Source organism: Ammospiza caudacuta, chromosome 3 (genome assembly GCF_027887145.1).
Source record: "Ammospiza caudacuta isolate bAmmCau1 chromosome 3, bAmmCau1.pri, whole genome shotgun sequence".
Lineage (NCBI taxonomy): Eukaryota > Metazoa > Chordata > Aves > Passeriformes > Passerellidae > Ammospiza > Ammospiza caudacuta.
In genome coordinates this window covers 82,924,086-82,946,840 of record NC_080595.1, presented here as the reverse complement: position 1 = coordinate 82,946,840, position 22,755 = coordinate 82,924,086, and the positions used below count along the sequence as shown (strand labels likewise).

Sequence of the window (22,755 nt, the reverse complement as noted above, 5' to 3'; positions counted from 1 at the left end):
TTTTTAAAACAAGTTTCTTTAAAAGCAGACTTTTAAGAAGTATGCAATAAATTTGAGAAAGACATTTCCAGCACAAGATACTTACTTTTTAAGTTCAGCCCTTAAGTTATTATATGGAATTGTTACAAGTCAACAGTAGGTGGTTTATAAAATGTAATTTTATTTAATGTTACTTTGCTGTTACAGAGGGCATAACATTTTCACAAGGCTTTTTTGGGACTACAATCAATGATTAGCAACACACAATAGTGGTCCAAACTCTCTAACAATCACTGGACAAACTTGACACCTTCTCACATGTGCACAAACCTGCATGGAAAAGTACTAAATTTTATACTTGGACATGTGAACTTCAATTGGTTTTCCCATTCCAGTGTATTAAGAAATGACATGCACTTTAGTCTGCCAAAAAGCACTGCCTGTACTCCAGCAGTAACATGCTGCTTCTAATACATAGTAAAGTGAATACCAGAACTACAAAGGCAGGAGTGTAAGTGAACTTTTATTGGGAAGGGATATCAACTGAAACAGCAGCAACTGAAGATTAAGAGAAGCCCCTGGTTTTGAACACACAAGCTTCTGTATTACATGATACGGGAAGCAACTCAATTTGTGGTTTTCCAAACTTTAAATGCTCAACTTGATCTGGCCCAAAACTTCCATATTCCTACTGAAACAGATACACAGTAGCATGTGAAAGTCAATTATGGAAAGGAAACCCTGCAGAATAAGAAGGGAATGTGGAGAATTAAATGCTATGTGGAACACTCTTTAGTTGCAATTAACTACGTTTTCATATCTTACTGTAATACAAAACACAGTCAACTGGCAGGAACTGGTTCAGATTTGTTTTTAAATACCAGGTACACTTTAGTCCGCTACATAAGTGTTTGGAAGTTACTCATGTTTATATGAAATGAAGCTATTAATACTTTTCTACAGCAGTAACCGCACACCAGGAAGGCCAGGACAAACACAAATCAAGGAATGGAGTTTTCCCAAAGCTGCAGTGTGAAAAGACTATAAATTGATTTCCATACACATGGATGGGTTTTCTTTGCTATAGGAAATCCAAGTGGAGCTATAAGGAATGGAGACGTGTAAAAAGGTTTTTTGAGAAGGAAAGGGAGAATGATGCCCCACGTGCAGTTTAGTTTTCTGCACCTTCTGCAGCATCACATTCTTCTCCTGCACTGTCTGATGTCCATAACTAGAAAGAAAAGAAGAACAGTGTCAGCTTTCAGAAGTGCAGCTTGAATTCCAAAAAGAGACAACTACTGAATGTGAGGAAAAGATAATGAATTAGACTTAAGGATGCCCACAGAGTACCAGTGCACTGCACAGCCCTGGCTGCCAGCACTTGCTGGGGCAGAGGTAACTGGACAGAGCTCCTCATGCACAGGGCACATGTTCTCAATGGCTCCAGCTCTTGTGCCTAACAGTGAGCTGTGCCATTGATCCCAGGCCATTCAACAGCCTCAACAGCAGCTCCAAGGGCAACTTCCATTTCAAACACAGCAGGCTGAATCCTGCAAGTGTAGATTGCCACTTTGGTTATCGAAACTAAGCACTTCACTCTGCTAACAACAGACACTTCTACTGAAGGACTACTGCAAAATAATAAATGTTGTCATAATTTTAAACACAGTAATTATTCAGAGAGGATATTCCCTGAAAAACTGCCATAGCTGCATATTTTAATACAATTTAGTTGTTCCATAAAGCAGTTTCTTAAATGGTTCATTGTTATAATAACATACTCAAACAAACTGATTTTATTCTTAGTACACTGAAATTTCAGAGCTTTTGAATGAAAATCAGGACAACAAATAAAGCAAGCTACACTGGATGTACACCAGGAGAAACTTTGTTTTGAGGTAGTCATCAAAAAAGTTTGAGTAAAATTCCCTGATAGGTCATAGATGACCTTTTTTAATTCCTTGTCCTATCTTAATATATTAGGTTGGGCTAAATGCCCCTTCTCCCCTCTACCATAAAGGCCATCACACCAGGAAGAATGTGAGCTATCCAGGCTGCTATTCCAGATTACACAGCATGGAGTCGGACATCAACTTACACAACATTCAAACTAAGTTATGAAAAAGTATCATAGGCAAACAGCCCAAGTCAGTGCTGTGCTGTGTGCGAGAGGAAAGTAAAGATTTTTTTCCATAATAAATTCAATCTAAGTGAACACCTGAAGAACCAGATAATACATAAAAAAGCAACTTACTGTTAGGTTGTCTCTAAGCAACTGCATGATGAGAGTACTGTCTTTGTATGAGTCTTCATTCAGTGTATCAAGTTCTGCAATTGCCTCATCAAACGCCTGGAACAATTAAATCATCTTTAGCCTTTCTATTAACTGATCATTAAACACAAGCTAAACCTATCAGAAAAGGTAGCTTAAAAAAAAAAAGCAACATCAGATGTTAAATCACCTGCTCTACTTGAAACAAAACCATACTACGGACATAATAAAAGCTTCCCATGCTGCTGAAAATTTAAGTCACATTGTAAATACAGCCTGCTTGTACCCCTTCAATCCCACTAACAATATGAGCTAGGAAACCAGAAACTTAAAAATTCATAGTTTTAAGCATAAACTCTCTTCTACTTTCCCTGCAGGCAAACTGGAAAAAAAAAAGTTCCTTACCGTCTTTGCCAGTGTGCAGGCAAGCTCAGGATTGTTGAGAATCTCATAATAAAATACAGAGAAGTTAAGAGCTAGACCCAAGCGAATTGGATGTGTTGGCTGCATCTCCTTCTTGCTGATATCAAATGCCTCCTGATAAGCTCCCTGTGAGTTTTCTATTGTTTCTGTAAAAGAATGACAAACAAAGTGCTTTTGGGTTGGCTTAAATTTTTAAATAGATATTCCTACCTAGATCACTCCATTTGTAGGAGACTGTATATAAGCCTGTTCTTAGGAAAACAGTGCACTTACTTTAATCAAAGTAACGATTGTACACCCATGTTAAGTACAGCTGCCACACTGACAAAGCACAAGGAGCAAACTGAGCTACTACAGAGCAAAGGTATTATTCAAGAGAATAAACACACTAAATACACAGAACTTAGTAAACACAAGCATCCAAGACTACTTCAGTCTTCAGTGGCCTTTGATACTTTGGGGGTGGGGAGGGGGGAAATATTTGTTCATTACTTTTTCTACAGAACTTGTACTTCATTCCTTTCTCAGGATGGACATGTTCATGTGAGTTGTGTGCAGAGTAAAGAAGGCCCAATTCCTTGAGGAAGTTTGGAAGGCATGTACAGCATTTTCCTGAAAAACTGAAGGTTTGTCTCCAAAATCTGCGTGTAGACAGGTCAAGATTAAAAGCCTCAATGTTGTGCCCAAAATAACTGGGACAAACACCACAAAGAAAAGAGGTTATCAGGTCAGAGAGTACTTCAGGAGTGCTACCTATAATCTATTCCAGATTCACTTCTGATAGACAACGAAAGGGCCAACAGCTGCCCTAAACATGCTGCAGAATGGAGAAAAAAAAAGGTCATTGCCAGAGCTCAAAATACTCTGTGAGGGAGCTAGCTAGTACTGGTACTGCTCCAACAAATGCTGGTAAAAGAACTTGGTAAGTAAAATATAATAAGTATTGAAAAGAGTCAAGACAGACAGTATTTACACGTAATGAGTACCAAAGGACTATCCATTTGTTGAGAACGGGTGAAAGAAGGCAAAAGGCTAGCAAATCCAGGAGATAAATTAGCTTGTAAGCACATAAAATATATTTGAAGCTGAGAAAATAAGCAGATGTTTTTGAGGTGGAACATCAGAAAAGCTTAAAGTCTTGAAGTCTGTAAGAAGTTAAGCAGAAAAGTCCACATGGTGATACAGAAACTGTAACTTCAGAGCTAAACCCCAGCAGGATCTGCTAACAAGGCTGTATCAATCAACCTCTCCTGCACTGTATCCCCTATCAGCATGTGTGGCATTTAACTGCAGACATTTTAGCAAACAGGAGCCGGTATTTCTACGCTTGGACAAGCCCAGATTTGTAGCTGTTGCTTGAGACAAAGTGTAAATCAGATGATCCTTGGGAAAGCCAAAGGCAAGTTTTCTCTGCTACCCATGGATTTGCTGCTGACACTTGAATCAAATTAAGGGTTAAGAATTTCTGAATACAACACATTAATGCAAAGATTTTTACTCCATTCTCTATATTTTCATCTTTCAATGTGAATGCTCCTACAATAGAGGCAGACTAACAAAGCCTTTACTGAAGGGACAACCAGCCCCAGCCTCTCACAAGCACTGCCATCGGTTTCAGGCAGCCAACAAGGACAGATCCTGCCACACCCAACCCCAGGGGACACCACAGCATCCAGGGGTTCCAGCAGTCCCTCTCCCTGGTGTCACAGCATTACTGCACCACTAATTTTGGTCCGTTATGTAGAGACAGATCACTAGCTTATGCCACACCAAGAGTTTTTAACATCACAACACTATCTGAGCATCTTGCAAGACAGTTTTAATAATTAATTCAATACATCTGCTCAAAACAGAGTTAAAATCTTCCCCAGAAGAGGTTCCCGAGGTACTTACAACTACCCATGCACCTGTTCTAATTCCTAGGAAAGGTCTACAGTCTCAAGATGCCCAGTATCAAGTGGCAGTTTCCAGGCTTTTCCTGCTGAATCCAAAAGGGCAAACTAAAATCCCCATGAAAATCAATCATTTTTGAGTACAGCTCACACTTGCTAGAGTAAAAACCTAGTAATTTTGTGGGTTCTTTATAAACATAGATGACTACAATGAAGTCTGCTTCACAGTGAAATCGTTAAAATTTGAAGACCAACAGGACTCTACCATGGAGCACAAAATGTTACAGAGATTTGTTTACTCTCCTGAGCCAACTTTTAGTAAAGAACTACAAACAAGCAACATGAAATATATTATCATACCTTCACCTACATTGTTTTCCAGAAGATTTGAGTAAGTATTATGGAACAACTCTTCAGGAATTTAGGGTAGATGACAGAACATCAACTAAAATTCCCTGGCATACTTAAAGGTCTAGTCAGATTTTGCTCTCAGTCTGTATGAAAATTGGAGATTTCTGAGTGAAACACAGCTAACTGATGTGAATTTGGAGTCTGTGTATTTCATTTCCTGGCCCCTCACCCACAGAGCAGAGCTGGGAAAGACCCAAGGTACTTACGTTTTCTGTCATCACCACAGGCAACCTCAGCAAGGTATCGGAAGTAGTCTCCCTTCATCTTCAGGTAGAATACCTTGCTCTCTGGATTAGTTGCATTAGCTATTAAATATTTGTCCAAGAGCTCCTGAAACAACAACAAAACACACATTGACACATTGCAAACACCACTGCAACTAAGTTCAATCTACTTCTCTCCCAGATTCAAGTTCATCCAGTTTGGATGGACTCAAACATTTGCTACAAGGGTAAATGGAGTTCTAGGGCGCATTTAGAATTAGAATAGATGCACACTTATTCCAACAAACTGAGCTGGCACACAACCATTAAGATGAACAGACAACTGGCCTATCAGACTGCAAGTAACAAGGAAAGGTTTACTGATGTACAGTTTCAGGACCAAGTTTAGTTTCAGGATATACATTTCTCATTTCAAAAACATTGAAATGAGTAAGCTTTTACTGGAAAAGCAAAACACGACACAAAGTTTCAAAGCTACTTTTTTTCCCATCAATTCTGTTTATTAGACTTGTGATAAGCAATCTCCAGCCCACCTACCACATGGAGTCAAGGATTCAAACCCATTCAGTCAGCAGCCAACCTCACCAAACTGCACCAGCTCTTCACAAGGCTCTAAAGGAACACCTGCCTGTAGCACAGCAGGGAGGCATCCTCATATCCACCTTGCTATTCCCAGAATGGAAAGAGCTACACAGCGCTCTCCAGCACACCCTGAGCTGCTGCAAACATCACTCCCCTCGTCCACAGCTCCCCTACCTGATACCAGAAGGACAAGGAAAGGTTTGCAAGCCTCCAGCAAGAGAAGGTAAGTCTCTCTCCAAGGCTGTAAGTCATACTAAGACAGGGGTGAAGAAAGGAGAGATGAGGTACAGGACTTTCCCCTAGAGAACAGGGTAGCTCAGAGAACTGACAAGCAGCAGAGCAGCTTCTGGCTGACCTTGCCCCTGAACTCCAGAGATTTTACCCAACTCATTACTACAACCACCCATGCTCTCCAGAGTTGACAAAAGATGCAAGTGAGTTCAGATACACTCAAGGAAACCCTGCAGTACTCAGAGAAACTTCACAGTAGGAATGTAAGTGATAAAGATCTGCATTTACTTGTTTGGAAAGTAAATAGGTCAAAAAAGGAGCAGAAAGTTTCCACAAAGCTTGCAGCTGCTAGTTAAGATTTTTGTTACATGTATTTTTGTTACATGTTAGGACCACGTATCCAAATACATGAAGCAGCTACAAAGGAAATAGTCACAGAACTGTTAGCTTTCTGCACAAAAATCCTTTGCACTTCGACTGACTACCAGAGCACTATAATCAAAACAAGCTAACTTTAGACACAAACCTACTCCCTGTGCACACCACCATGCTACTATTACTTCCTTTAAGGATCAATAGAAGCAGAGCAGTCCTGTTCAAAGTGTTTACTCAATCCAAGTCCATTTGATGTTTTGGCAACTATTTTAAAATGACACTTGTAGAAGGGCACTTCCAATTGGGTTAAAAAAGCATTTTTGCAGCCAAACTGTGTGTGTCCCATGGATGTAACACTGCAGTGCCAGACAGATCCCCACCAAGGCAGTAAGGCAAGAACAGAGTCATACCTGCCCTTGATTTTACTCTAGGGAAGGCAGCAGAAGGTAAGATGATACCAAGCCTGACACACCCTTGCACCTACCAAATCAAAGACAGATGCTTTTAGGAGTTTCTGTAAGGCTTTTATAAAACCACTGCCAAAGCCTAGACACTGGCTATTTGGCAAAGGCATAAGTGAGGAATCTGTGTAACAGTTTAACACAGCCAAGTATACAGGGGCTTGAGCAAGCATATAGAACAGTGCAGCTCACTGGTGTTATGGAAAAAGCAGCAAAACCTTAGGGCTGTTTCAAAACAAGAGTTAAAATGTAGTAGGCAGCTGAGTAATACAACATTGCATTAATACTGTTATTGTGCATGAATCATTCTATACTAGAATGAGTTATTCCCACTTGACAAATTTCTGCAAAGAAAAGAACATCACATTTTGGTTCAATGTTTTCCTACTGCTTTTCTCCTATGACAATGTCCATGTCAGCCATAGAAATGCAACGCTGCACAAATCAGTTTCAGTCTGAGACAACAATGTGGTAACATCAAGTCTAAAATTTGAGTTTGATTTTCCAAGAAACTGCCCAGAATGATGACATGTGACACATAGTACACCTGTGGTTTAGAAAGGTTCCTTAAATCCACTATGTTTGAAGAGTAACCACCAGCCTCCAAAAGCCATCATATGGGGGACTACATTAAGTAGCAGAGATGTGACCTATCCATGCGCTCAGATGAGCTGTGCCACAGTCTAAGGAGCACTGACCAGACAAGCAGTGAAGATACTATAGAGCATTTTAAATAAGGAATTTTGCAAAACTGTCTTAGTTTCATTTTTCAAATACTGAAATACAACTTTCAAGATGCTACAACTACATCAATAAGGAACAATCAGGCATTTTTCTTTTATGCTTTCCAAAACACAGAAATTTCCTGTATACTTAGCACACAGAAAGTATTACCCATTTTATTACAAAATTTTGTCTTTTTGTAGAAGAGGCAGTTCTAGCTCTAGAGCTGATCTGGCTTGGTTATGGCTGAAAAATACTTAACCCCTGGAACCTAATGCACACTAAAGAATGCTTACAGGAAAGCTTTAGCGTGGCAAATTTAAGCCAAATCTGAAAGCTACACTCCCTAGGGCATCAGTGCCCATTTCTTCCTCCCCCCAGATGGGGTAGGCCACACACTTTTTCTGGGAATATGAAAGGATTTTGCTGTGCCAGTCCTCCACAAGCAAGCAGCACTGTGGCCTGTGTGCCAGTGCATCCCTAAAATGCTGCCTTTGTTAGGCACATCTGATAACCAGTGGCTCTGTCCAAACTTCAGAGAAACTTAGAGACAAAAGTGATGCAGAGAATGAGCTGCAGTTTTTCAGACAGCAAAGAGTGGGTTATTTCCTAGGCACTTCTCAGGCAGAGAAGCTCAGCAGCCCAGCAGCTCTCACTCCCAGTTCATCTTAAGGGCCTCCTAATCCTTCCATAACACAAGTGGGGAACAGACCTGTGCCTTTTCCTTCAGCTGGGGTGGTACATTCTCCTTCTGCACTTTACATACTCAGTTTTGTTTTTTTTAATAGCCTTAAATGGAAGAAGATCTCATTTCTGAATCACGCAGTATAGAACAGAATCCAAACAGACTTTGAGTGAAGCTGACTATTTTTCAGGCCAGATGTTAATCTTTCAAATCAATAATTTATTTGCTGTACTTCATGAGCCATTCATCTCAGGATTATCATAACTTCTCGGAAGGCATCTTACCCTCCCTCTCGGAGACAAAATGTTGGTGGAGTAGTGAGAGCACACAGCACAGTAAGCCAAGTTATTTGCTTTACACTGCTTTGAGTTAGTAATAGCAGGAAAACTCACAATTTCCTGCATCTCTTCTCTCATCTTTCCTCACCTGGACATTTTTACCTTTCTAGCAGAGAGAAATTAGCCAAGAATCCTTATTTTCAACATCAGCTGATATTAAGTAAAATGGCTACAGGCAGGCAAAGCAATGAAGCAGACCACAGAGAACATCAAAATTTTTGTGATTTTACCTAGGCAGAGACAAGCACTGCCAGAGGCGTGATTCTGGGATGAAGTAAGGCAATACAACAGACTACCATCCATGCTCACACACAGTCAATGTGCCCATCCCTTTCATGTATTAAAATACAGCTGCCACCATCACTTAAGAATTGCAGCTCTTCCCATCACCTTCTAAAGCAAGCCTTGAAAAACCAGCAACGATGTGCCCTGCACCACAAAACATGCCTCAGAAGCTGCATGAAAGCCACACAACGCCCAGGCTGCTGATCTGCTCTGATGGGGGTGCCTCAGAAGCAGGAGCAGTATGAAGATGCAGGAATCAAAGCTCTATCCTCAGAGCAGACCCTTTGTGTCCCACTGCAGCTGCATTACAATGGGTTTGCAGTGTGACAGGCTGTGGTTGGTAGCTGCTGCCTCCCCCACACTGCCATATTACGTTCAAGTGGCCCGCTGGTCCTCCTAGAGCGTGACAAGATTTCCCACTCCTCTTCTCCTAAGCGTTGCTCATCCATCTCAGTTTATTTCCACCTTCACAGTGTGCAAATACTCTTGTCATCCTAACAGCATCATATTCTCACATATGATATTCTTTTCCCCTCTCATGAAAGGAAGGTTTATTTATCTGCTATAGAGATGCCAGCAACAAAGGGCTGACGCTCCCTGGAACAGGTCTGCAGCTGCCTCAAGAACCATGGGGAGCAGGCTGGGAGCCTGGCAGCTGAATACCTCTTCCCCTAAAAGCTGTGGCTTTTGCCTTTTTCTCTCCATTGGCAAACATATTCCTCTACGTGCAAATGAAACTTACATTTCAACTGCCTTTTTGGATCCTTCTCCACTGTACTCTTGTTCTTTCCCAATGAGGTAAGTACCCTCTCAGTCCCTTTGCCCTTCTGTTTAAGTAGGCTCAGGGGTTGAGCGTGTGGTACTCACTGACCACTGCAATTCACCTGAGCCAGAAACACTAAGTCTATCTGCTCTCACCACTTCCTCATTTTTTCAGCTTTATGAAAAGCAAGCTCTGAAGGAATGTCAGGCATACCTTTACCTGAAGGTATGTCTGACACAGACAAAGCGGCTCCCTGAAGACAGAGCTCCTTAATAATTATTTGTGGTGTGTGCATCCAGCCAACCTCTCCTTACAATGCACTGGCACACATCCCCTGCAATTCATGTTCCAGCCCCACTCCACACATGCTTCCTGTTTTCTCTTTTCAGGGCAACACCTCCTTGAAAAAGCTGACATCATAACAGAAGTCCCACTTTCTCCTCACCTAAGTCTATTTTAAAAGGCAAGACTGATTGAGACACTAGGTTCAGCCATACACTAAAGTACTTTCTATACAGTTTAACTACAGGGTAGGTTCAAGTGGCACAAAAATACCACTGCTATCTGGTCTGTGCTGTTCTCTCTTCCCACATATCCAGCAATAAAAAAATCTCAACAGCAAAGATGAATTTGGAAAAAAACCATCTTGAATACCTAACTGACCTTTTAGCTTCCTTCAGCAGTTGTGCCACTTAGACTTTCTTAAGAGTAGCAAGTACATGAGTGCAAGTCTCCTCATATATTCCAATACCACTAACTAGTGGACATATTCTTCACACTTAGCCATTCAATACCAGAGGATAAAGGTGAACCAGGTCAGCTCCAGAGATTATCTGCTCATCACAACTAGTTTGAGGCCAATTTTCAAAGGACATTAAAGACAGCACGTGCTTAGGTACAGACAGAAGTTCTCAATGTGGTAAACTCAAGTAACCCAAAACATTTACAATGCCACCATCACTCAGATGTCAACACCTATGACATGTCTGGGTCACAACACCAGCACCAAGTTATTTAATGTTATGCTATTAAAAGACAGATATACATTGTCATTTGCATTCCTCACTGAGTAGTTTAATTTTGTTCCACTAAAAGGAAAAAAATCTATGTAAAAGCAACCATCAGAAACAGCAATGCTCTCAAAAAGTTTGTCCCATAAGTTAAGCTGCTGCATGATATTTAGCAAGGAGGAGTGTGCTGATGCTCTAAATGGCTGGCACAAAACTTTCTGAATGAAGTCTATGTTGGATAAAGTTTGATTTTTTCAAGTCATTCTGTTTCAGCAATACTCTTGAGCCTTAAGTCCACGTATCTTACTTCAATATGTTTAAAATACCTTATTTCAGCACCATCTCCATCTTCTGGGAATGTAATTTAAAGGCTATTTTTAAAAGTGAACATCCTAACAGTTTGTGTGAAGCAACTGGCATTACAGGTTTTAGTAATTAAAACAATGTCCTTCACCTGGCTTGAACTCCTATGACACAAAAAGCATCTAGAAAAAACCCCAAATCTTATAGTAATAATTTTTTGACAAAGAACAAACTAGTAAATATCAATGCTTATAAAATCAAAGAAATTATATTCCTCCTTACTGTATAATGAAAAAGTTTAATTATATGGGAAAAAAAGAAAGAAGAAAAAGAAAAAAGAAACCAAGTTGAACTTCTGCTCAGCAGCTCTTAGCTGTCCAAGTGTTCTCAGACCTGCCAGCAGAGGAGGTGCTGCCATTCCACAGAGTACCAATTTTTCACAGGTTTTACAAGAACTAGACTGAGTTCCATTGCTGTTTCCTAGATGTTTCTTTGTTTTCTGAACTGACACTGAATGTTCTCTATTCTGAGCTCTAAGTGCTTTTGGGTTGTTTTGTTTATTAAAGAGCACAGCCTCCAGGAGCACAGATGTTACCTGGTAACAGCAACTAACTGATTACTTAATGTTGTACCATACACTAATTGGCCAAACCCCACAGAACCAAAAAGTCACATGCAAGTGAAGAAACTGTTTCAAAATAAACCTATTTTGAGACAAGGTTCCTAAAAATAATACACAAGGCACAGAGTGCATGTCAACACTTCTAGTAAGTTACCTCACCACCCTGAAACATGGATCCAACATCAGAGTCCCATCTAGATGAGCAGCCTGCATCTCTCACAGGAACACCATGAGTGTCTGAAGCTGCACGAATTCAGGGCTGCAGTATGCAAAGTATTTGAAAGAATTATTCTGTCCCAAGTATTTCTGATGGTCCATTCAGATCCAATATGAAACAAAAAGCTCTAGAAGCAGCCTAGATAGAAATGGTTTCCTTCCACCCCAATTGCAGTCAAAAAGCAAAGCTAACATTGGTGAGGCAGCTCAGACCAATGTAATCACCTAATATAACTTAAATGTGAATTTAAACACATCAAATATTCCAAAGTCTCTGACAGCACAGATGATTGGTGTGGGCTCAGACCTTTCAATAAGGCTTCTACTCACAAATGACTGCCTGTTTTAATCGTCTAGCAGAGCAGTATTTAAGACTTCTTGACTATTTTAAGTAAAATCAGTCATTCCAAAGTCCACAGTATGACTCACTGAAACCTAGGTGTTTTTTAACGTTCAGCAGTTGTTTTCTTGACAGGAAAGGGAGAGTCCCGTGCTGCAACAGTAAGATCACTTTACTTTCAACACTGTAATTCAGCAGAACTGAGTTCTTCATCCTTCAGGATTCAAGCTCTATGCATCAACTCCTTTTGGGAGAGCATCAAGTGATTTTCATACACACCTCTCCAGACTAACAGTGTTTCAGTTTATGTATTGAGGAAAATATGTGTGTACCTTTCCAGTAATGGCATGGCCTTAAGATGACCTGACAAAGCACTACTGAAAGCAGAGACAAATGTACCTGACATGAAAACAGAGAGGGTGACCTAATTCATCTTTTCCATTTGGTTCCATGTCTTTGTCTATATAGTTTTAAGAACTGGCAGCCAATACCTAGGATTGGCCCTGAATGAAGTATCTGGAATCTCACTTAGCAAATGCACTGAAAGCCTGAGCTGCAGCACGTCTGCCCACACTATTGCCACCTGGGGTTGAGATTAATTTAATCTAGAATTTACACTCACTGCTTATACTTCTCCTCAAGTTAGAAAGTTCTGTGGTCCCCAGAGAACAATGGAAGCCAGGAACTAGAAATGTATGGAAATACAAGTTCTCCTTTCTACAGATTTTTCAGACAAGATGAACAATACAGTCAAAGTCAGAGAACTATATAAGTTTTTATGGAAGACCCTAAAGTCTTCCAGTTTCCCTCCATCTAATGTAAAAATGACTATTAAAAAAGTAGTCATTCCTCTTTTCAAGAATTATAAATTTTTGATGAATTAATGGCCATACAACACAGCCAAAAGCTTTCAGGAAAAATTCCTTGGTATCTGACATATTTATCTCAAATTGATTCTAACATTCTTCCACGACTGCGTTTTACATATTTCTAATTCCTCAAAATACTTCCAAGTGCTCTTCCCTTCTTAGCAAACACAAATTTTAGACACCAAATTCTTCCCTTCAGAATCCTGGCCATCTAAAAGCATCTTTCAGCATCCATTCACAACATTGAGTAGTATCACGGAATCAAATAAAAAAGTCTAAATTTTCATTTAAAAGCACTTTATGCTCTGCAGCTACAGAAGCCTAAAGGTAAGATTAAATGACTGGCCAAGGTATAGCTAGACTAACAGCATTTAAGAGGAACAACAGCACATGAGAGTTACGTGGTCTTAAGGTACATTGCCCTTACACAAAGCACTAATTTTGACTTGCTTTAGTTCTCATCTCTCTTTGGGAGCTCTTGATCAGAGGCTTGGGATCACTGAAACTCAAAATGGCAACACAACAGATGCACTTTCTTCCCACTGCATAGTGTAGCTTGGAAGAGCCTTTTGCATCATCCAACTTTATCCTGAAGGAAACCCAGCAATGTATTATTTTACTCAATCTATTGGGACTATGATTGGGAGCGTGCCAGTAATTTGTTATTCCCCAAATGAGACAACCTACAACAACTTCCTGAAGAAGTTCTGTCCAGGAATGATGTGGCTGTCAGGCAGGTAAGAATATATATAGTGTATTTAGAAAAGCTATTATTAAAGCAAATGCAAATTCTTCTGTGTTCAGAGCTGAACACTACTCATGTATCAGGCTACTTCAGTGAATGGATCATATAAATCAAAGGAGAGAATAAAGAGCAATAGAGCAAATAATAAACCCTTATCAATATTAGAAACTGCTAAATCAAACCCATGATTACTTACCAAATTTAGAGACAGGTACAAGCAAAATCATAGCTAATTCAGGGCTTCCAGTTCTTAGATCTTGACACCTGATGTTTTGGTGGGTGCACAGACTACAAGATGTGAAACTCAGCACTCAAATTGTTTCGGTGCCTCTCCTAAGTGCCCAGCTCACACAAACTGGGCACTGTTATATATTCAGATATACAGGATGGGTTAGCAAATGACAAGCTTACAAATCCTCAGTATGCACAGCTCAAGTGTTCTCATGTTGGTTCCAGCTTCCTGGGCTGCAGAAAGGATGAGGAGGAACTTATATATCCCTCCAATAAACTTGGTGGAGCTATACTGAGCATCACAAATGCTGTGCTCAAGAACAGTTTTTACTTACCTTATTTTTGTGACAAAATTGGCTTCAAGTTCATTGGCAGTAAGAAAGCACCTGGCCCCTCAGTCTCAAAGGCCAAGAGCATAAAGCTAAATATGAAAACATTGATTAATGAAGCATGCACCTTCACCTACCAAAGTATACCCATGCACTTTTACCAGCCCTTCCTCTGCTGTTTTCTTTGCTACCTTCCTCTGAAAATCAGGCATCCTCCCACTGCTGAAACCAGAATACCAAGTTGCAGTCCCTGTACAGAAACTATACAATCTACTCCTTTAATACTGTACTAAACGACCCCAAATGGCATAATGTCAAAGAAATCAAGTGGAACAACCTTCAAACTCAAGTGTGTTCTTTCCCCATCAAGCTCTCTCTCTCTCTCACATCCAGGCTTCTGTGTTTTTCTTCAGAAAGGCCCCTCATCACATTAGAATCCAAGATAATAGAAGTGCCTGTGAGACAACTGTCTAGCAGGTAAGCATGACAGTGATTTACAAAATCTGTTAAAAGCTTCACTGCATTAGCAGAAAGAGAATTTTTGGTTTTGTTGTCCAGTTCCACCTAGTGAGCACATCCTACTTTCTCAAGGCCACCAAAGCCATAAATGTCCTCCAAGAAATTTAGTAATTCTAGACAGCATTCAGATGTAAGGGAGGGAGCAGCAAGCAATGACTGCATGGGATGGAGGCTGCAGCTCCGACAGAATTCCTTGAACTATTCTCAGCTGGACTCTCTGTTCAAGAACCTCAGTGCACTCTAGGCTTTGTTTCTGCAACAATCAGTCCCTTTTCAGAACTGATTAAATTTCCTTTGCACAAGAGTGAAGATTCCAGCAGCAGATTCTATTGAAAGATGACAGAGAAAGTAAGAGAAGGTAAAACTATGAATAAGTCAAGGTCAGATCTAAGTTTCAAGCATATTACACTGAAAAAAATTAAACTATTAAGTTCCACAAAGCTTACCACAAATGTGTTGATGGTTGCTAGAGGTTGCACTAAGAATACAAATCATCTCTCTCTCCACAAATTACTTTCCACAAAAAAATATTATTTATTCCAAACTACTCATTCAATTCACATTCACTCCACAATTCTGGACTTCCCAAAAAGTAACATTCCCAACCTAACTTTTATGAAGTAGCCTTTCCCTTTAGTCAGTCACTTAAGAATAGTAGTTCCTTTAACTTTAGAGGTTAAAAGTGTACTTGTAACCCTGTCCCAACCACAACTAGGACAACTAACTCAAGTCCAAATGCAATATTAAGTGATTAGCATGCCTGACCTTCAAAATAAAACGGCATCCTACATGGTTTCCTGTATCAAAAGACTGTATGTAACACCCTTTTATTTATGGGTTTCACCTCTATACCACATACATTTCTGTACAAACTCTCTTCCCTGACAATAGCAACACAGAGACAAAGAATTCACAAGATATGAAATTTTGGCAATTGTTTAGACAGCATCATGAAGCTGATACCTACTGAATATGACAAATTTCTACATGTGCAAAAAAACCCACAAAGATTTCATTTTTCTGTAGGCCAAAAGTAACAGTAGGGAAGAAATAGGGCTATGGTCAAAGTTATTCATCATCAGACATCATATATTTTAGCTGATATGAGGAATCTATTTGCTGCTGCATGAAAATGCCAACTTCACTTTCAATGGATCTCTTGTGCTGTTGAAACAAACTGCTCTAAACATCACCTTCTAGCATGGGGATTTTTGTTCTACTCATTTTAAGTGACTAACTTTAGAACTAGATCTATAAAATGGGTAATTATCAGAAGTGGACAGGTTTTTTTACTCATTTTCATTCACTTTTATTGTTTTTTAAGTATGTGAAGCAGCAGCAACAACATTGCAACCTCGGGGAGGAGGGAGGGAGGAAGGAAGGAAAGGGGAGCTGGCAAGAGCAACACACCAATACACACTTTCAACAATTACCAGTAAAATCTCAGAAGATCAAAGCATCCCACCAGCCTTAAGACAGTAAAAATACAGACAATACACACCTATAGCTCAAAACTCCTTCATTGCAGGCACTGCCACAGGGTGGCAAAAAGAACCAAGAGCACAAGTAATGTGACTGCTCCTTCATTTCTCAGTTCACAATGGCATTGCTCATTTCTAGAGAAACAAGCCAACACGGGCCTGACACAATACAATGTAAAAACGTTTCCAGAGGACACTGTGAAAACTGATGTTGAGAAAAAAGCCTCAGGTATGTAACTTCTACACACAGTTTTCTAAGAATATTTAAAAAACACTTTAACACTTCAGCTAGAGACAGAAGAAGCAACAATCAAGACACAGTTGTTTTCAAGCCCTAATGACTTTGCATATTCATCAAAATTAGAACTGTGGGCAAGTAGTTACCAAATCTTATCTCTATTACTCCACGAAGAGCTCCAACACATCGGGACCTAGAAACTGAACACAAACAGGCACAAACCCCCTCAAGCTGTAAGTGGAGAGTGCTCCCAGGCAAGGGCTGCCGTTTTCCTGCCTTCACATTACTGCTCTCTACAGAACAAAGGAGCCTGAATGCAACACAAGTTATAGCCATGCAAAACGACCAAGGCTTTCAGAAAACCCACCAGCTTAATCTACTTTCCCAGAAAGGTTCTAATTCAGAAGTTAACTTTTTTCAAAAAACTACTGTCACTGAACAGTGAAGTGTGCATAAAATTAAGCAAATCTTATACTGTGTGTTCCATCTTCAAAGTTCCCTACATCATTTCACTAATTATAGGAAAGTTGCTGCTGCATCCACCCCTTGTACATTATCTAGTACCTGTCTTGAAATAACTCAGGTCAAGAGAAAGCAACATGAACTTTGTGCTCAGAGTATATGAATCAACATAGTGTAACTTTATCTTGAAAAAAATTGAGTTGCTAACCTGTTTCTTTAGCCAAGGAGAAGAAAGTTTCAAGAACAGTTCTAGCTATGAGTCATAAGGGATGATTCAACATTAACTCTCTACATTACCAAAGACTTAGTCAATCAATACAGGGAGTTCAGCAAAACCTCCTAGTGTACCTTTCAAATAAAACATTTATGCAAGTTGTTTGACAGCCATACCATTTCTCTATTAAAGACCTACTCTCATCTGAAAGACCAGTCATAAAATTAACAGCTAAAAAGCATTCAGATCATGCCTACTTGCAAGATAGGCAGTTAAATAATCAGTAAAAGCTTTATTTTTATGTATATATCTATATACAGCCATCGCAACGTAATTCTGAATGTTTGTATTCTAGTGGTGATTAAATTTAAGTACTTTATAAAACCATGACCTGAAACAATGCCTACTTAACTGGCTTGGGGCATTTTTTTGCAGGAAAAAAAGTAATTACAGATTCCATGTTCCTGCCATTTTAATAGAAAAATTAGCAGCATTTTTAATACTAGAACAAGTACTTATACATGAAGATTTAGAAATATGCCACACCAGTAGTTAAAAAAAAACCTTTTGAAAAAACTGTTAGTAGTATGACTAACAGCAGTCACACTCCACCCAACACACCCACCCCTGCTAAATCCAAATACTCCAGATGACAAGCAACCTTTCCATACTACTTGCCAGCAGTTGTTACAGTTTAGCTGCCTTCCTGGAATTAAAAAAGCATCTCTGAGATTCAGCTGAAGAGATGTGAAAAAGCCACAAGCTGTTACCATAGTACTAGTACAGAAGCAATTATCATTCAAAGGAGGAGCCAAACCCATGGTGTGGCTCAGCTTTAGGAAAGCCATCCTTTGTACAGCCTGCTCCTCCCGAATTCCAGCCTCTCACATGCTGACTCACGGATCATAGGAGTGGTACATGGAGAGGAAAGGGAGGCAATCAAGAGAACAGAACTGCACATGGCCCTCAAAGGCAGAATAAAAAAAGGAAGGCTTGCAGTAGACAGCCAACACCTCCCACCAAAGGAAGGCACATCTTTGCAGCAGGTCAGGACAGGAAAAGCATGCTCAGCTGCGGCTTTTGGTCTTCACTACTTCCTGCAGCCTCGCAGGGCGGAAGGGGAGAGCTGCCAACAGGCCATTGCTGAGAACAGAGAATGACTGGAGTGCAGGAAAAAATCATCCAGCACAGGAAGAGCTTGCTCTCCCTACACTGCAGGGCTGTGCTAGCACGGCTACCAGAATCCCTGCTGGCCACCATCACATGGGGTGCAGTAACTTCGGGAGGGACACCGTGTGAAGGGGACCACTGCCTCTCCCCATGGAAACACAAGCTCCTTGCCAAAATGGTACAACCAGTATGAGATCTTATGCATCACCTTCTCCAAGGCTCTAGATTTGGTAAAAGGACAAAGGGAAATTAAGAAGTCTGAAGAGTGAGCTTTACATGAAGGTCCTAAGCAATTAGTTCTGAAGTGAGGTACTGAGTAGAGAAAGAAGAGTGACACAAATGCTGGCACTTATCACACAGGGTTCTAGTGAAACTTCTGTCACAGGAAGCAGGAATCCTACAGAAGTCCCATCATTTTCACAAAGGGGAAAGTTTCACAATTTCAATACACCTGTAACTGGAGAAACAATTTTGCTCTTGTGGAAGGCATGGGCTCTTGAATGTGCTAAGGAATTAAATGATTCATAAAGCTAATAAACATGAAAATTATTTTCAAGACAACTAACGTTGATTTAGAAAGAAAGAAAAAACCTAGGTGGCAGCATACAAGGAAGCATACAGGTATTTTCAGCACAATCCAAAGAAGCATTCCCTTATACATGAGTCAGAACACTTAAGAAGAAAAATCTGTTACTTCCAGACTAGTCACCTTTAAATTCACATCTCCTAAGCAAATCTGGAACAAATTTACCTCAAAATTGTCTATTTCCTTATAGACTTGCTTCCTCCTGGTCTCATTAGCAATACTAGACACCAAAAAAAAAAAGTAACTACGAGGAGCAAATCAACCACTGAAGATGATCTGCCACGGAATTACTACTGCATTATGCACAGGCAGTTTCCTGCAGATACAATTCCCTGGTCATGGAGAAGTGGGTCCAGCAGTCTCCACACTGCTGACACACATCTCTTGAGCTCCCACTACAGTTTTCCTATCAATAGCATCTGGAATTCTGCTGCTTCCACAGAAATGTACTTCTGTGCCTGATGCATGCTTAGGGTGTCATTCCAATCTTTACACCTTAGCTTCACATTGCTCCATCATTACTGCAAACTCATCTCAAAGATACCCTGAGAAGTCAGCTTGCATTTAACAAGGAATTTCTACAGGTCACTTTCCCCCTTCAATACAGATGTCCAAGTTTGTAAAGTCAAATTTATAACATTCCTCAAAATGTCTCTTGAAGACCCCTTCAGAGTACTGTTCTTCATGAGGAAGTAAACAAAATGCACACATCGTTTCAATGTTTGAAGTTATTATCTGAGCTCAATAAAGGGGTTTGCACATTTCCAGCTTATCTTAGTAATAGGTTTACTAACCACAGCAGAGGCTAAATTCTCTGTATCTCTGCAACTACGTGGTTAAATACTACATATGGATCACTCCACCCAAAAATGTACCTCACAGACACCCAAAACTGAGTATCTCAAATACCTCTACACATATAGGGCCAACAGCATAGTGCAGCTGATCCTCCTCATCACAGTGACCCATGTAAGGGTTGCAGAAGTTATGGTACTGACCTCACCTACCCCAGCACAAAACTGCATGTTGTACCCCAACCGAGTTCCCAATGCTTCCCCAGTACAGCAGCACACTTAAATACTGCATTTCTTAACCTTTAACCAAATATAAGAAAAAACAAAGTCCCCACTTACCAGCACCGTGGTGCAGATGGACCTGAGCTCAGACTCCACCTTCTCCCGATAGTCCTTGATAAGCTGCATCTTCTTGTCACTGGTGTCCGTCTTCTGCTCGATGCTGGAGATGACCCTCCAGGCCGAGCGCCGCCCCCCCACCACGTTCTTGTAGGCCACGGAGAGCAGGTTGCGCTCCTCGTTGGACAGCTCGGCCCCTTGCTCCGTCACTGCCTTCATGCAGGTGGCCATGTCATCGTAGCGCTCGGCCTGCTCAGCCAGCTTGGCTTTCTGGATCAACTCGGTCTTATCCATGGTGGCTGGCAGTGGGACAAGAGCAGGGCAGTAGCAGAAGAAGCTGGAGATGTCACACTACCAACACGAGAATGCACCTCAAAACCTGACAGAAAGAAGACAGCAACCATGATGCAAAGATAAACACCACCCTACAGCACCCACTGCAACCCAGCAAAAAACGAGAATTACTGTGAGCCTTGCCTTCCCTTCCCCATCTCCAGGTGCTCCTCCTGGAGAGGCGGACTGCAACACCCTGTCCTTCCACGCAAGGCTACGGGGACTCGTCCCAAGGGTCCACCCCTCGGGAAACCACGACCTAGAAACCCAGGCGGAGAAGTCACACTCGGACGGCAGCCAGCCGCCCAAGCAGTAGAAATAGCTGCTTTTCCATCAGAAAAAAAGTCATCACCCCGCTTTTCCTTCGTGCCCTACGTGAGCATATTAATATGCCCTCTAACAGGGACTGTGGAATGATTCCTGGTTACCACCCTACCCAGGGCCCTCGCCCAAATCCCTGCCTCCGTGTGCCAGCAGCCCTGCGGGCGAGCGCCGGAGGCAGGCGAGCATGAATGCCGGGACTGGCGGGAAAAATACATAATAAAAGCGGCAAGGCGAGCTCGGCGCCGGCGAACGCAGCAGGGGTTAAACCCCTCCAGGACCCGCCTCCCTGGGGGCGAGCGAGGCCGGGGCCGCGAGGCCGGGAAGGGGGCCCCGGGCGCTTCTCCTCCCCGCGGCGGACCCGGCCTCCCGTCTGCCCCGGCGGCCGCCGATCCGGACCTCGGCGCGGCGGGGGCCCCGGGCTGCCGGCGGGGAGCGCGGCGGCTCCCGGCACACGGCAGCGGGTGCGGTCTCGGGCTCAGCGGCCGCGTCTCGTGGGACGGCGAGGGGCGCGGGGGAGGCCGGCGGAGTCCCCGTGGCGACGGGGCGGGAAGAGGAAGCGGCGGCGGGTGCGAAATGGCGGCGCTGGATGCACCTCCCGCTCCCCGGGGCCGCCGAGCTCTCCACGCCGCGATCACAAAATGGAGGACGCGGCGGGAGGAGGCAGCGGAGCGGGGCCCATCCCGCCGCCGGCCGCGGCCCCGCGCTCACCTGGGTCCGCCGGGCTGTGGGGCCGGGCCGCACCCGGTCGGTGCCGCGCTCGGGGCTGTGGCGGAGAGAAAGAACCGCTCCCGTCTCGGCCGAGCCAGCGCTGAAGGGCGTTGGCGCGCGCACCGACCCGCTGCGCGGCCCGCGCCCACGCGGCCAATAGCGGCTCGGCCTGCGCGCCCGGCCCCGCCCCCCCGCGCACTGCCGGCCAATCGGAGAGAAGCGCGCCGCCGCGGGGGCGAGCGCGGGCAGGGCGCGAGCTCGACTGGGCCCGTGGGCTGCGGCTGGGGCCACGGGGTTTCCTCCAATGAGATCCAGGGTGGGGTGACGTCACTGTCGCCATGGTGACGCCGCTACAACCCCCCCCCCCCCTCTTCCCCCCCCCCCGCCCTTGCCTCTTCCCCCCCGCCCGGCGCCCGGGACCGGGAAGGGGACCGGGGATGGAGGCGATGGCGGGAGCGGGGCCCGGGGCTCCCTGGGGAAGGGCCCGGCCGAGGCGGTGCCCGTGGCGGCAGCGGGGCGGGAGCGGGGGGGCGAAGCGGTGCCCGGGCCCGCCGCACGGCGGCTGTTGTTCCGCCCGCGGGCGGCCGCGCCCTCGGGCCGCTGCTCCCCGCAGCGCCGGTGGGCGGGAGCTCCCGCAGGAGCGGGCGGCGAGCCCGGCCCTGCCCGGGCGGCCCTGCGGCGGCTCGGGCGCGGCACGGCCGGGAGCGGCCGGGCGGCCCTTCCGGAGCGGGCCGGGCGAAGTCCGGGCGCTGCCGCCGCCCGGTGCCGGGGCTGGCCGGGTCTGGTACAGGCAGTGAGAGGCTTCGCCTTCCCGAGTACGTGTTCCCGGAGCCACACGCGGGAACAGGCAGCATTTCCCATAAGCAGCGATCAGTATAATTGCTTGTTTCCATCCTTTTCATTTCACCTTAATTCTTTAGAGGTCAGAACATGCTATGATGTGCAATAGTAGCGAGTTACCCACCCGTGGCTGGATAAAGGATAAAGGTGAGGCACCTATGGCTATAGGTCCAAAACCTTGGCTGAGTAGGTGCATGGCTTGTGTGCACTCACGCTGCCCGAGCCTCAGAGGATGTGGTAAGGACACGGTGGGTTTGTGTTGTTGGTCTTGCCGAACAAAATCAGGTCAAGTGCATCTGGTGAATCAGGGCTCAGGCGAGGTCAGGCTCTCCAGTGTCTGAGCAGTACCAGGTCTGTGCGTCAAGTGATGAGATTTCTCACCTTTGTTTTCAGCATCACCAAATATAGTCATACTGAGGAACTTCAGCATCCACATGG

General features: G+C 43.3%; 1 protein-coding gene across 1 annotated transcript; it reads right to left on the bottom strand.

The window, feature by feature from the left end:
• Positions 1–483: 483 nt before the first annotated feature.
• Positions 484–21,608, bottom strand: YWHAQ (tyrosine 3-monooxygenase/tryptophan 5-monooxygenase activation protein theta). Its single transcript, XM_058800862.1, has 6 exons — positions 21,478–21,608; positions 20,113–20,491; positions 5,184–5,307; positions 2,657–2,820; positions 2,234–2,329; positions 484–1,210 (listed from the first exon to the last, which is right to left on the bottom strand). Exons 2-6 carry the CDS (start codon positions 20,404–20,406, stop codon positions 1,151–1,153), a joined length of 738 nt encoding a protein of 245 aa, XP_058656845.1. The 5' UTR covers positions 20,407–20,491; positions 21,478–21,608; the 3' UTR covers positions 484–1,150.
• Between the last annotated feature and the right edge of the window lie 1,147 nt (positions 21,609–22,755).

Coding starts and splice junctions, on each gene's coding strand:
- YWHAQ (XM_058800862.1), bottom strand. CDS start 20,406: ATGGATAAGACCGAGTTGATCCAGAAAGCCAAGCTGGCTGAGCAGGCC. Junction 2,821..5,183: donor CTGTGGTGATGACAGAAAAC/GTAAGTACCTTG, acceptor ATTCTTTTACAG/AAACAATAGAAAACTCACAG. Junction 2,330..2,656: donor CCTGCACACTGGCAAAGACG/GTAAGGAACTTT, acceptor TAATTGTTCCAG/GCGTTTGATGAGGCAATTGC.